Raw genomic sequence first — 15,161 nt, 5'->3', positions numbered from 1 at the left:
TTTCAACTTTATTCCCAGGCTCTTCCCCCCCCCCCCCCCCCCCCCCCCATCTAAGCAAATGAAAGGCAAATAATTGAATTACTGCCGCGCTGGAGGAATGCGGTTGAGAAGGGGCTCCGAGCCGGTCCCGCTCAGCTCTGCCCGTTATTTTTCTGCCTAAAACTTCGGGAATTGGCGGATTTGGGGCGGAGGGGAGGAAAACCTCTTTATTTTCGTTTGCTGGAGCCCCAAAGTCGGGGCCGCGCCGAGATTTGGAGACTTCGGGAGCAACTTGACACCTTGGAAAGGATTTCAATGTTGCTTTTTTTTGTTGTTTGTTTTGCCCGTCCCGTGGGGGTTTTGGGGGGGTTGGGGCGAGTTTTAGGCGTGGAAACGTGAGAAAAACCCAAATCGGGGCTGCGCAACGAGGCGGGTGCGCGTTTAGGCTCAGCTTTGCGGCTGCGGGAGGAAGAGGGTGAGCGATGAAGATGTGGCCGGACTGGGAGGGGTCCAGCCAGGGCTTTAATTTCAAAGCAAAAACCAGCACCGGGAGGAGGAGGAGGAGGGGCGGGGGGGGGATTAGGGTTGATGCCTTCAGGGGTGGGGGACAGGGAGGAGATTTAGGGACTGCATTTTGGGTGCAGACGGGTCAGAAGTGTCGCTGGCTGCTTTATTCCCCTCCGAGGATGCTTTTGAGGGAGGGGGAAGAGAAGTTTCCAGCGGTTTGCACGGCAAGTCCTTTTACAGCTGCAAACAAAAGGGTTCGTGAGCCCTGGCGTCATGCCCCGCTGCGAGGAGGATTCCTGCCCCGCTCTTATTTTGGGGGGAAAACATTGGCTATTTGTTCAGCCCGTCCCGGGTCAACGAGCGAGCGAGCGGGCAGTTCGCGGGAGAACCGCGGGGAGCACCGCAGTCGCCTCCCCCCACCCCCGAACCTGCCCCCGCCCCAAAAAACGGTACCAGCTGGGCAACGCAGAGCCTGTCTCTTAATTAAAGACGTGGTGTTAACGAAGGAGGTGCACAGGGAGCTACCTGGGGCTGAGTAAAGGAGGTTTTTAATCCATGCTGCAGCCCCTCCCCGGGCAGGGATCGGCTCCCCCCCGGGCCGGCCTTACCCCGCTGGGACCCGCACGGATGCTCTAGGACGCGCCCAACTTTCTTAGGGAAACAAAAAAAAAAAAAAAAAAACAACAACAATAAAATCAAAATAACATTTTCCTAAACTTTCTCCTCGCTCCTTTCACCCCAATATATTTTCAAACCGGGGGAGGGGGACCCCAACTTTCCATCAAAAGGAAGCCAAGCCTAGTAATGAATAATAACATCTTTTTTTTTAAAAAAAAAAAAAAAAATAAGGCTTTGCCTGCGCGTTGGGAAGCTGCTGCCTCTTATTGGTCCCTCGGCCCCGCCGTGGTACCCCCTTCCCCGGGCAGGAATAAAAGAAAGGAGCCGGAGCCTATCACAGCTCGCTCGTCCTCCCCACGGCCCCAACTTTAACAACTTCCAAACCCTCCATCTGACATCCCCCCCCCACCCCGCCTCCTCCTCCTCCTCCTCTCAGCGCCCCCCCCCCCGTCACCAGCATCCCTTAAGCGACAGGCAGCAACCACTTAAAAAAAAAAAAAAAAAAAAAAGGCAACAACAAAATAAGGGGGGAAGCTCCGCTCCCCCCCCACCCCCCCCGCCTCGCCCCCCCCCAGCCCTAAGCCCAGCCCAGCACCGAGGCAACTTTGGATGTGTCTGCTTCTCCCGGCAGTCTGGGTTACATTCCTCCGGAGCGCCCGCTCAGGCCGGTTGTGACATAGCCCTAAAACTTTAAGAGGAATTTCTGGTGGGTGATTCCCCCCCTTTTCCCCACACCCCACCCCCCCCTCATTATTACTTATTGTATTTTAATTTTTTTTATATCTATATTTTTTTTTCCCTTGGAGCAAAGATTTCTCCCTTGTTTTGCAGCCGCGGGCTGGAAGAGAGAAGCGCTTCGGCTCCGAGGAGAGGCGTCCCCGCTGCCCCCCCTCCCCTCCCCGCCCCTCCCCGGCTCTCTCGGCTCTCCCGGGGCCAAGGGGTGCCCCCCCCGGGTTTGGACCGGACCCGCTCCGCCACCCCGAACCCCCCTCCCCTCCCCTTTACCATGGCAGCTCTGCCCGGGACGGTGCCTCGGATGATGCGCCCGGCTCCGGGGCAAAACTACCCTCGCACAGGCTTCCCCTTGGAAGGTAGGTCTGGGAAAGCACCTCTTTAAACCGCTCCTTTCCCCAGCACCTGGGTATAACCCCCGGGGGGGGACCGGGCCGGGCTGTTTCGGGTGGGGATGAAGCTAAACTTTGCAGCCGGGGGGGGGTTCCCGACCTGAGCATCCAACTTCTCGCCGGTATTTAGCTCCTTCCCTTCCCGCTGGAGCTGCTCCGTCCCCGCGAAATTACGGGGCTTTACATTATTTTAATTTTTTTCCCTCTATTTGAAGTAGTTTCAGGCATCCCGTAGATTTTTTGGGGGCAGGTTCTCACGGTTTAAGGTTGTGGAATTTGTGGGGGTTTTTTTTTGTTTTTTTTTTTAAACCCGCAAATGTCCCGACGATTTAATCTCCCCGAAAAAGATAGGGAAAACCAACCAAATTGATTGCTTTCAACTTTTCGGGGGGAAAACAAGAAAAAAAAAAACCCTAAACTGGTAGCATCAGCTGGCTGCGGGCAGACGAGATGTCCTTGGCCGGGGCTGGCGAGGGGAAAGGGGGGGGACTTTGTAGCTGTCACCTCGCTAAGTGTCATCCCCACCTCGCAGCGCATCAACTTTCCCCATCATTTGCTTTTTTTTTTTTTTTCCTTTGTGTGAGTTATTATTTCTAGGCACAAAGGGGAAAAAAAAAAAAAAAAGAAAGAAAAGAAAAGGCAAAATTAGAGCGGGACCCCTCTCCCCGCATTTATTAAACAGGGAAATTTCATCCTGACCGTGATCAAGTGGCGAAACTCAAACCTGTGGAAAACCACGCAGGCTGCAAAACATACAAGCTGGGGGGATTTGTTGAAGTGCTTTTCTGTAGCAAATGAAGTAAAACAGACGGCAAGGGAAAGGATCAAAGGATTACAACAATATTTGCACAACATGACTGGGAATAATGAAAAGAGAGAGCGGCCGGCGGTTTTAGTACCTCTTGAATGTAAAATTGGCCACTCGAGTGTTATCTGTCGATAATGATATATCCAGGGAGTGCTGGCCAAGTGACTCGGAATTAGTGGTGCATGATTCTTGTTAAATCGCGAGGCAATTTCTGGAATCGACTTTTCTTTGTATAAAGAGAAAAATCACCCCCCTCGCCTTCCCTGTCCCTCGCCCCCTCCAGCCTTTCTGCAAATTACCCAGCTGAGTTCTCCCCCCCCTGCTTTTTTTATTCTTTTTTTTTTTTTTTTAATTTCCAGCCTGTGAAATCGTATTAATCTGTAAGATCTACATCGCGAGATATTAAACAAATCGGGGAGGGGGAATTAAGGAGCCGCTGGTCTTCCCCGCTCCGGGCGGGGATGCGCCGCGCAAGGTGTCGGAGAAACGGCGCGGCCGCGGGGAATCCGCGCTTGCTCCGCGCCTCCCCAAACCGCTGAACAAAAACCCACCAAAACCACAAAAAGAAATAAAAAGCCGACCAAAAAAGGCCCTCGAGGGTATTTAAAGAGGTTATTTCCAGAAGTTTGTTTGGCCCGTAATTTGAAGGAAGAAGTGGAGCGCGCTTTTGGGGGGGAAATGGGAACTTTTGGGGAGCTTTGCGATGCGGTTTTAAATCTTTCCCCGTAAAAACGTCGGCTGTGATTTAAAACATAGGTGTGAAATGCCAATAAAATGTGTATATTAGACAGAAACGTAGCGGCCACCTCGGAGAGCGGGGTGATGGGCGTGCGGGTCATGGACTAATTTTATTTTCCCTCCATCGATGGGAAAAGTCTTCCCCGTGATGGGGAGATAAATACCGAGGCCAGCGGACGGGCGAGTGGTTTCTCCCTTCTTTTAAAAATTCAAATACCGGGGAGAAGCTGGATGTGCGGGAAGGGATGCGCCCCGTTTTGCTGGATTTTTCCCTCTTTTAACTTTTTTTTCCCCTCCTTTTTTTGTTTGGATTTTTTTTTTTTTCTTTCCTCTTTGCTCTCCAGTTTCCACCCCGCTGGGCCAGGGCAGGGTGAACCAGCTCGGAGGGGTGTTCATCAACGGTCGCCCCCTTCCCAACCACATCCGTCATAAAATCGTGGAGATGGCTCACCACGGGATCCGGCCCTGCGTGATCTCCCGGCAGTTGCGGGTCTCCCACGGATGCGTCTCCAAAATCCTCTGCAGGTACCAGGAGACGGGCTCCATCCGGCCCGGAGCCATCGGAGGCAGCAAGCCCAGGGTGAGTGCAATGCGGGGGCCACACTAAACCACCCTCCTCGTGTTAAAAAAAATTAAGTTTTTTTGGGGGGGGTATAAATTTTTTCAGGTGGACAAGCGGGGAAAGGCGGGAGGAGGGGAAGGGGCTTTAACAAAGGTGCAATTTGCAGGCTCAGATGGGTAGAAATCGGTGCAGAGTTGAAGGCTATGAATAAATTAAAGTGATTTTTTTTTTTTCCTTCACCATGTGCAACAAGTGGCGCGCGTTCAGGCGTTTGCTTCGGCCCCTGTGTGTGGGGAGGAGGCGAGCCGGGGTGTTTCAGGGAATAAAAAATCAATGAGTATACATAGTCCCCCCTAAAAAAAGCATCCCCTGCACCCCCTCCCTGCCTCCTTCCCCCCCTGGGGCTCAGGATAAACCCATCCTGACTGATCTCCTTGGCCCCCAGAGATTCTACTTCTAGGGTGGCCAACGTTTGGGAGAGGAGGGCCTTTCCCCGGCTTTATTTTCCTCCTTTTCCCCCCTCATATCCCTATTCTCAGCCCCAAATCTAGCAGCCAGGGTGAGGAGGATTGAACTGAGCCGAACAGCTTCTCTTTTCAATTAAAAGCGCTTTTTCTCTCCCCTTCCCTCTCTCTGCACACGCGGGCACGCACCGGTGTCCCTTGATCACAAAAGCAGGTTGCGACTCCCGATGTGGAGAAGAAAATCGAGGAATACAAACGGGAAAACCCCGGGATGTTTAGCTGGGAGATCCGAGACAGGCTCCTGAAGGATGGGCACTGCGACCGGAGCACCGTGCCCTCAGGTGAGAAGGCAGCTTGGCAAGAAGGACACCCTGATACCTGCGGGAAGACAGAGGGAAATGATTATCGCCACTAAAAAATGTTTCCAAGGGCTATAAACATCCTCTTGGCCTTTGCTTTGATAGGAGCGGGGGAGAAAAAAATCACCCCAAGCAAACCCATAGCAGGCGAGGGGGGTTTGTGCCCTGGCCACGCTGCAGTCTGCTGGAAAAACAAACACAAATAAACCAGCTTTGCCAACTTATTCCAATTCCAGTGAAAGTAGGGGGGCTCCCAGTGTGGAGGGAGCATGCATAGAGGCAGACCCCCAAATCTAGGGTTAAAGGGGACACCGGCTGCACTGTTGGGACTTGCTTGCTCAGCGGAGGCTGCAGAGCGGCATTTCCATCGGCCATGGATCTCCATCACCCATGGAAAGCAGCCCCACACCCCAATATTGGGTCTGCAGGGGTGTGTGAGCTTTTGGGGCCTGGCTGTTTTGGGGGTGCTGAGCCTTCTCTACAGGGCACATCTCCCCCCAAAAGCGGGATCCGGGACAGGCTCCAGGTCTGAATCCAGGCTGAGGGTCCCATTTGGCACTGGGGTGAAAGCTGGGTATCGGGGGGCCTTTCCCCTGTTACGAAGCAGGCGGTAACCGGGGGGTGTGCACCCTGGGGTGTTGCAACGTCTGCGATGCTCCATGGGGTGTTGCTCACAACCGGGTGCTGCTCACGTCGGGTGTCTCAGGGGGATGGTGATGAGCACGTCCAACTTCGGGTGTCCAGCTCGGTGCAATGGTGGGGGTGAACCCAGGGGTGTTTTGGAGGGCATGGAGGATGGCGCAGGTGCGTACTCCTGGGAAAAGGGGGTGCAGATGCCCTTTGTGTGCGTGCAAGGCCTCCTGCCCGAGTCGTGCATCCCCAGCTTGGCCAGCCGGCTCCCACCTCGCCTTCCCAGGCAGCTTATACTTGCCTTTTTGTCTTTGACTGTCTGAGGTTTAGTGAGTTCGATTAGCCGTGTGCTACGCATCAAATTCGGGAAGAAAGAGGAAGAGGAGGACTGTGACAAGAAGGAGGAAGATGGGGAGAAGAAGGCCAAGCACAGCATAGACGGCATCCTGGGCGACAAAGGTAAAGGTGGCCATGTGTGCCCCGGGGTTGGGCTGGAGGGGACATTTAGGAGAGAGGACACGTCCCTCCCTTCCAAGAGTAAGACAGGGGATGGCTCCAGAGCCTCTTGCGTTTGTCCTTTCCAAAAATGACTGATGGCAGAGTCGAGGGTGCGATGCAGGGCCCTGGGAGGGGAAGGTGGTACCCAGCCCCTCAGGCTGAGGATGCTTTCCCAGGAGGAAAAGTTGTTGGTGTTTTGCTCTGGATCAATTATTTACAAAGGAGGAAAGGAGATGGCTGGGGGGGAGGCATCTCTGATTCCTAAATGAATTTGTTAAACAGATTTCTCTCCTGCTCTCTAAGTGGTCCCCTGAAACTCTGGCTGACAGTTGACCGATTTGGCCAATCAATATCAATTAGAGAAGCCGGGATCGGCGCTGCGCTGGGGCTGCCGCAGAGCCACTGGTGCCGAGGGGAGATGGGAGGTCCTTGGATCAGAGGAAACGGGGGGTCTGCACCCCTAAATAAAACCAGGAAAAATCAATCTGGCGTTTCTGATGAAAGGCTCGAGGCCAGGCCGGTGGTGGGGGAGAGCAGGGGACCCTGTTATCAGCGCCGCGGTTGGCGCTTTCCTCTCACGGGAGGAAAAATTAAACTTTTTAAAGCTCCTGTGCTGTAACTGTCGGGTGAGGGACGAGGTACGGCCAGAGCCAGCCATTGTGGCGTTTGTAATTTGATTTTTGGCAAGCTTGGTGGGGTGATGACTCCCCTTCCCCCATAAAAAAAATGGGGAAAGATGGCATTTTTAGGGAGCATAATTGAGGTTTATCAATGAAGGCATTTGGAAAGATGGGGAAGTTTTAAGCAACGTGAGGGAGGACCTGGTGTATTGGTTTAGGCAGAAAATTATTTCCCCGCGTCGCAGAGCTCAGCACATTTTTGGGGGGGAAAACAGCAATTTTATAAGCCTTGGGGAAGGGCTTCAGGAAATTGGGGTTTGCTATTTTTTTTCTCCAAAATCGATGGCAAAATGGCGATGGCCCAGGCCTGTCGCGGCTGAGTCAGTCAGAGTTTCGGGGGATTTGTGATATCATCGGTGTCGGGCCAAGAGGGAGTGGGGTGAGAGGTATTTTCCGTAGGGAGAGGGTCCCCAGTCCGGCTGTGGGAAGCAATGGGGATCGCTTGCAAAGTTTCTCACTAGCTACAAAGTTTCCCCCGTTTTGGGACAATGCGGGTGAGTGGGGAAATACTGAAGTGAGGGGAATTTGGGGCAGAGAAAAGCTTCTCCGTGTCACCATCAAACGTTACTGGGAGTTTTAAATGAAGGTGCACAAAAGGGGTTTCTTTAAGGATACGATCCTTTTTTTTTTTTTTTTTTTTTTTTTTTCCAACCTTGAAGATGAACTTCACTTACAAAGACCTTCAAGTCTATTGAAGCTTTATAAGCAAAAGATTCCTGACCACAAAAGCAAACAGTAGAAGAAGGGGGGGGGGGGGGTGAAAAAAAAAGAAAAAGGGAAAAAAAAAAAAGAAAGGGGGGGGGAAAGGGGGAAAAACCCTAGGCTGCCTTAAAAATGGAGTAAAGGGATGGGGGAGGGAGGGCTTGTCTATTCTCATTCAAAATTCTGCAAGGAGGAGAAAAAGTTTGGACAAAGGGCCAAGGAAGGGAAGAAAGGGAGATAAATTATTCAAAACTCCCTGCTGTTAGATAGTTTTGTAATATTATAGGACCGTCTGTTGGAAAAAGGATAGCCGTTGGACGTTGCAAAATGTTGCTTGTGATTTGGAAACAGGCGATGCTCATTTGCAAATCGGGGCTATTGTGTCCGCGAAAAGCTCCCCCCCATCACTTTGGGGTGTTTTGAGTTTTACTGGGGGGTGGTGGTGGGGGGTGTAGCTTTTTAGTTTTAAGATTTATTTTATTCGAGCCTCGTCGCTTGGGGAAAAAAAAAAAAAAATTGTATATAATTTTTAGACTGCGGAATGATTTCCGCCCCCCACCCCTTGCCCGTGCGTTTTGCCCATCGCCACCCCAAAATAAAAAGGAGTGAAGGAGCTGGAGGCTTTTTATTCCTTAATAATATGCAGAAGTGCGTGTCAATAAGCAAAACAAAACGCTCTCTTCTTCCTTCATGGGTAATATTGCGGACAAATAAAACACGAGCCCCCGTTTCTTTATGAAACCAGCCCGTTTTGAATCGAGTGCTAATTTGGGCAAATTCCTGATGCCGGAGCCCGCGGAGCGCCGCGTAACCTCCGAGCGCACAGGCTCCGCTCCCTCTCCCGTCCCTTGAGATAAATCCCCGTTTATCAGTAATTTAGGTGTTTGGGTTTTTTTCTCCCCCGCAATCAGACTCCGTAGATTTGCGGAGAAATCGCCCAAAAAGGCTTTGCTTTGGGGTTTTGCGGGGGGGGAGCATCGACCGCAGTCAGCGCCCGGTTGGATCCGGCGCCGTCCGAGCGCTGCCGCGATCGCCACAAGATCGAGTGCAATTAAAAAATAATCATTTTTAGAAAAATAATAAAAAATTACCGCCGTCAATGTATATTTTCACGTCTGGAAAAGTTCTAATGGCCCCAATTAAGGTAATTGATGATTCAACTTGCAAAACACTCAGAGGCGGTGAGTGTGCGCTGGATATTTTTCTTTTTATTTTTTTTTTTTTGCTCGGGAATAATACTACTCTTTAGACACCTCTCCCCCCGCTCTCCTACCAATTTTCCTAGGAGGTCTGCAATAAAATTAAGACACTAACGCACTCCCGACACTTGTTCTCCAGCTCTGCTTTTACTGCGTGGGTTTGGGGTTTGCTTTTTTTTTCTTTTTTTTTTTTTTTTTTAATTTTTAGTATTATTGCGGATGAGGGGGGAGAGGGGGGAAAACTTTGTTTTGGCCTTTTTCCTCTTGACAAACGCCTTTGCTCCATTTGCGGGTTCTCCTTGCGGGGAGCCGGAGGAAGACAGCCCTAAATGCTCTCTCTTTTTAAGTGTTAAAGAAAGCTTCCACCCTGCGCCTGTTTCTTTCTATCGTCTGCTTGGCATTTAATAATGTTAAGACTTATTAGAGCTGGTAATGAAAACTGTGGCTGTTGAATAGGGAGCTGTGTTGGAGAAGGGTGTAATAGCTCCAAGGCATGCTAAGAAATGTATTTATCCCCAATCAGTACTCACTCTCTGAGTTCCCAGCACAAACGTTAAGTTGAAGGGTTTTAAGGCAGATTAAATTGAGCCTTTATTTCTTTGCACTTTCATCTTTAAACGGCTCACTCCAGCTAGCCCTGGGCATATATTCATGAGGCTTCACTTTATTTTTTTTTTTTATTTTTTTTTTTTATCCTTGTTAAGACCGAGTTATTATTATTTTTGGTTGTTGTTATTTATTATGACTGGTGGGGTTTATTAGGGAGGGTCACGCGTGGGTGATGCGCTGTTCTCCCGCCGAGCCGAGGTGCTCCGTGGGGATGGAGGCGGGGGGGGGGGCGGGGAGTGCGTGTTATTTGTGGAACCCCAAATCTAAGGGGGTGCTGGGGAAGGTGCTCAGCGTTTCATGCGGGAAGGAAGCGGGGGGGGGGCGTCTCATCCCGGCGGGGTATTAATTGCAACCAGACGCGGGTGAAGGGGGGGTCGGTGGGGTTATGGAGAAGGCGATCTGCCCGCGCTGGAGGAGAGGGAAGATCGGCGTGTCACCCCACGGGCACGGGTGGGGTCCGCCGGTCCTGCCCCCCGCCTCCCCCGGAGCGCCCCGGGATGCAGGGCAGGATGCCTGCGGAGGATGCTCAGGGCTTGGGCGCTGCTGGCAGGGGAGGGGGCAACGGGGGACCCATCGGGTGAGATCTGGGGTGAAAACACGGATTTGTAATTATCTCCCCCCGCCCCCGTTTTATTTCTCTGAACTCCGCTTTATTGCAGGGAGTTCCTTCCACGGGTGGATTTTGGTTCGATACCTCCCCCCGCGCCGCGGCAGCGCGGAAATCCTGCGTGGGATGGGGAAAGCCGGGTGTGAAAGCCAGGGAGAGCAGAGGGGTTGATTTTTATTAGGGGTGGGAAACGCGTACAGGTGTGAACAGCAGTTTGGTGGGAGGGGGGTATTTGGACACTTGGAGGTGATAACAATTTAATTTGGTAGCAGTCACTGATGCTTGTGTAGTTTTTTGGGGGGCTGGAGAGAAGGAAGGTGTTTGGACTGGGTGTAGAAGGTCCTGCCAAATTTAATTAGGCTCGGGGGAGGGAAGGGATAGGGAGAAAGAGGGGGGACCCCCCCCACATACACCTGGAAAGGGGCTTTGTTTCCCAAGCTGGGGGGGGTAGGGGGGATATGGAGTCAATTTATCAGCAAACAATCTGCATCGATTTAAAACCAACAAGCGCTTTCTCTGTAAATGTATGTTTAGAAGGGAGATGGGGGGGCGGGGGGGGGGGGGGGGGAATAGACACTTCATCAAATCAAGGGATTACGAAAGGTTGGCAATCTAATCAAACAGAGACCAGGCGGGATTTGTGAGTGTTGCGAGTGGGATCAGCTCTAATAATGGGGGGCAGGAAAGAGATAGGGTAGTGTCAAGCAATTCATTGGCTTTAGGCTGAGTTATTCTGTGCATATTTCAGGGAGAAAGAGGAGGGAAAAGGAGAAAGGAAAAAAAAAAAAAAGGCAGGGAGAGGGAGAAGGAAGGGGGGGGCTGGATGTGAGCACACACGGAGCTTACATGTCACAAAAAAAGCTGAGACAAATGAGGTACAACAATAAACACAGATAACAATTACAAAGGCAAACAGTGGCTTTTGGGAACAAGTAGCTGCAGAACCTGGTCTACATAAACAAAGTAGGCAAATGTTTGCAAGATAAACTCCTTCCTAAATCAAGTGTGACGGGAAGGAGAGAAGAGAGGAGGAGAGATAAGGTTGGAAGGGGGAATAAACGAGTATAATCTAATACAAGACGTTTTAAAAAACAAACTTAAGACAAGGATGCGGGGAGAGAGGTTCAATTATACAGTAGGAAGTGAAATAATATAAGGGAGATGTTTGTGATCCAGGGTTTGTTTGTGGTTTTTTCTTTTTCTACATCAACCCCCCTCCCCTTCTTTGGGGGAGAAGAATAGGTCCAGTTATAGACCGGGGAAAATATAAAGCAAATATTGGTATCAGGAGCGCTGGCTGGCAGGTGGGGTGCCCGGAGTTCAGCTCGGAAGGGAAAGGAAATACGTTCTAGACGTTATAATCTATAATTTGAAGGTGGATGGTAGATTACATTATACTGGGAGGGATAGGAAGTCGATATTTGGCGATGCGGGGGAGATGGATGCCGTGATAGAGGGGAAGAGGAAGGAAGCTGGAAGGTCTATTTCTAATCCGAGGTTTCGCCCGTAATTGGGGTAGGAGAGAGGAGGCAGAGATTGAATTAAGCGGCAGGAAGGCTGTGAGGCAAATGTGTGATCCAGGTGTGCACAGGGGTTGTTCGGAAACAAACAGATCCCCCCCCCCCCAAAAAAAAACGCTCTTAACCCCCAAATAATTTAAAGAAGTAGTTTAAGGCTGTGTTGGGGCTTATCCTCTTTTTATAGAGACACGTATGTATGGATCTCTCCAAATGAGAATTGTATATAAGAGGGGAGAGACGTGTCTGCAGTGTGGTTAAAGGAATTAGATATTTACCAGTTTGAAATAAGCCTGGTTATAAAAAAAGGGAGAGAGAGAGAGACACTGAAAAGATGAGACGGGAGAACACTTCAAACGAATTCATCATCTGGAGTGGTGAAGGGGAGATTTAGAGACAGTATTGGGAAGTTATTTAGATATTAATAACATATTTTCCTGAGGCGTCAGGAGTGCCTCCATACGCACTTTTTTCTCGCAGCTATTTGGCTGGGTGAAATATGGGAGACCCAAATGTTGGGAAGAGATAACACAATCAGCCTAGCCCTGGTCCTGTGACTGCATCATAGCATTAAACCCGGATTAACCTCCCCTTTCTCCCCCTCCCCCTCTCCCAGTTCCCCCCCCCCCCCCAAGCCCCCCCCCCCCCCGAGAAGCTTTCCAAATTTTTCAGGGGAATTTACATGGCAGGATTTTAAAGCACATATAACACTAGCCTTAAAGCTGTAAGGTACTTACTCGAGCATTAGGGTAAGGCGCGGGGGGGGAAGTATCTTTCTGAAAATTACGTTTCCTACAAAAGAAATAAGCAAATAAGGGACCCTCTTAAGACCTGAGCTTTGGAGATATTATATATTTATAGAGACTATTCTTAAAAAAAAAAAAAAAGCCCATTTCAATCAGCTGCCACATTACTCTCCCCTCCACCACTGGGTTTTGCCTTTTTTTTTTTTTTTTTTAATTTAATCTGAACTTCAGTCTGATTTGAGCTCTGGGGTTTTTTTTTTGGAGCGAGAAGATGCTGGGGGTGTCCTAGGCCGGGAAGCAGAGGAGGGCGCCGGGGCGGGAGGGGGATACAGGGAGGGGGAACCCCCGCGTTCCCCGGGTGGGAGCTGCTCCTGCCCGGCCGGGCACCGCTTCCCCCTCCCCGAAACGTTGAAGATGCAGGTGGAGCCACCAGAGCCCTCGGGGGGTGGGTTTTGGGGGGGCTCCTTGTCACCTCCTCCCCAATCAGCCCAGCAAAAAAAAAGAAATTAAGGAGTTGGGAAGCGCAGGTGCGGCTCACGGAGGGAGGAGAACTTGGGATGGGGATGCGGCTTTGCCGGCGTGCCCGGGGGTGGGAGGGTTGCTGCATTCCCTCCCCCCTTTCCCAAAATAACCCTCCTCCTTCCCGGCTCATCCCGACCCGTGGATGGGACCCGCTCGGGAGGGCTCGCCTGTGCGCTCGCACTTTGCATGATCTTGCCACAAAAGAAATTAGATGTCAGCTAATGCCTGTTTATAAAGACATTTGTCATCCGGAGTTGGGAAGAAGTGGGGAAGGAATGAGGAGGTGCGGGGGAGGGCGAGAGCCAGAATCGGAGGGGGGTTTTTTTGGTTTGGTTTTTTTTTTTTTTAAGACAGAATATGAAGGTGCAAGTAATGATGATGACGATATTTTGGGGGCACGGGCTGGGACTGACCCCTGCGCTTGAGCGGACCTGGGGGCTGTCAGAAGGGAGAGGGAGGATTGCATCTCCTTGGAGGGGCTGGGAAGGGGAAGGGAGGGGGGGGAAGAAAAAGTAGGTGAGGAAAAGTAGAGGCAGCTTGAGGAAATTGAGAAGCTTATAGTCTTTGATCCTTGGATGCTTTTCCTTATCAGAAACATTTGTGGTGACACCGGTACAAAGGAAGTTCATCATATTACAGACTGCTAGGGCTGCTTGCAGGAATCACTGTCTATTAATTAGCAGGCGCTCTGTCTTGTGGGACATACTAGATCTGAGGCTACATATTACTTGCTTGGATGGCTCTGGGTCCTGTGATGAATTGTTGTAAAGGGCCGTTGCTGTTTATAGGCTCTGCAGGGATAGCCAAGGCAGGGGGGAGGCGGGGAGGACCCTCGGCTCATTCATGAAATATATCTATATCTATCAATCTATAGCCGGAGATGGGGAGGGAGAGGGGAAGGGGGTCGCTCATTCATGAAGTCTGCAGCTGGGGAGACATTTTAGCTCATCCATTTTGTGCGCGGCTGCGGTCCCGGCCGGGCTGCGCGGCTCGGGGGCTCCTAGAAGGTTTTGGGCTTGAGTGGAGGAAGATGAGGAAAAGGGCTTGTTTAAAATAATAAAAAAAAAAAATTTAAAAATAACTAAAAAAACACTAGCCAACTCTCCTTGGATAGAGGGCAAGTGAGGCGAGGGGGTCGCGCTGGAAATGGAGGGTTTTCCTCCCCTCACCAGCATCCCACTCGAGGGATGCTCCCCTTGCACCTCCACCTGTCAACTTAAAAAAAAAATAAAATAAAAGGAGTTTTTCTGGGGAAAAAAAAAAGCTGAGGTTCAAAGAGGGGGCTGCCTTTCCTATGGCTGGTCGCCCCCCCGCTGCTCTGCCCCGACGGAGGCGGGCTGGGGGGACGCGGAGGGATGCTCCCCAGCCCCAAGGGAGGTTTCGGGGGGGCTCGGCGGAGGCAAGGGAAGCACAAACTATTTTTACACCCGCTCTTCCCTTCAAGTTGTCTGTCCCCTGCCCCCGGGCTCGCTCTCTCTCTCTCACTCTCTGGAAGAGGGAGGAAAAACCCTTCTTGGTTTTCACTCTTCTCCTGTTTGGTTTTTTTTTTGTTGTTGTTGTTGCTAAAATTGGAAGGCAGCACTCTGCCTGACCCTGGGGAGCGGGGCTCCCTCCCGGGCGAGGTGCGGGCAGATGGGGGGGGGACAGCCGGCAGCCTTCAGCCTTCACTGCCTTCTTTGTCCGGAGACCCTAAAGATCGCGGATCAAAGTGACCCGGTGGCATCTTTAAAAGAGGGAGAGTTGGGGGGGGGGGGGCGGGGAGCATAAGGGCGGGGAGCCAGTTATGAAACTGCGGTCCCCAAACCCAGAGGAGGGAAAGGGGGGTCCGAAAAAAATGTTATTTTCCTATCTTCCAAGGGAATTTCCATTCTATTTCTACCATTTCCATTTGCGTCCAAATCTGGAGTGGAGGGGGAAAGTCCGGAGCGACCGCAATTCTGTAATTTATTTATTTTTTTTTTTTTTCCGTTCCCATTATGGGGACGAATTGATTTGCATTTTTATTGGGAATTAAAGGAGAGGGAGGAAAGTTGACTCGACAGGATTGCTCAACGAGAAGCTGCTTTTGAGCAACTCCCCTCCAAGTGGAGTTAAAAATACTCGGGTGATTTTCTCCCTGCTTAAAGTTAGAAGAAGGGTCCTTAAATCGTCCGTGAAACTTCCCACTGTTAAACAACTTCGTAAAGATTATTGTTTTTTTTTTTTCTTGTGAAAAATCAATCCAACCAGAGCCGCGTCTTGCGCTTTAATAAAGATCCACTGGCTGCATTATTTTGCATTTTTAAATGTATA

The 15,161-nt window shown here is 50.9% G+C and overlaps 1 protein-coding gene across 8 annotated transcripts in view; it reads left to right on the top strand.

Moving 5' to 3' along the window:
* Positions 1 to 2,018: 2,018 nt before the first annotated feature.
* The window catches only part of PAX7 (paired box 7), a 104,022-nt gene continuing 90,879 nt past the window's right edge, over positions 2,019 to 15,161 (top strand). For 2 of the 8 annotated variants that reach the window (XM_063354048.1, XM_063354044.1), the window contains exons 1-4: positions 2,019 to 2,195; positions 4,119 to 4,354; positions 5,015 to 5,141; positions 6,120 to 6,248. In XM_063354048.1, coding sequence (XP_063210118.1) covers positions 2,111 to 2,195; positions 4,119 to 4,354; positions 5,015 to 5,141; positions 6,120 to 6,248 — 577 coding nt within the window. In that variant the 5' untranslated portion in view covers positions 2,019 to 2,110. Of the gene's footprint in view, positions 2,196 to 4,118; positions 4,355 to 5,011; positions 5,142 to 6,113; positions 6,249 to 15,161 lie in introns of all 8 variants that reach the window. The other 6 variants (XM_063354046.1, XM_063354041.1, XM_063354047.1 and 3 more) reach the window with 3 other exon arrangements.

Source organism: Chroicocephalus ridibundus, chromosome 16 (assembly GCF_963924245.1).
Source record: "Chroicocephalus ridibundus chromosome 16, bChrRid1.1, whole genome shotgun sequence".
Lineage (NCBI taxonomy): Eukaryota > Metazoa > Chordata > Aves > Charadriiformes > Laridae > Chroicocephalus > Chroicocephalus ridibundus.
This window is presented reverse-complemented; position numbering and strand designations above follow the sequence as displayed.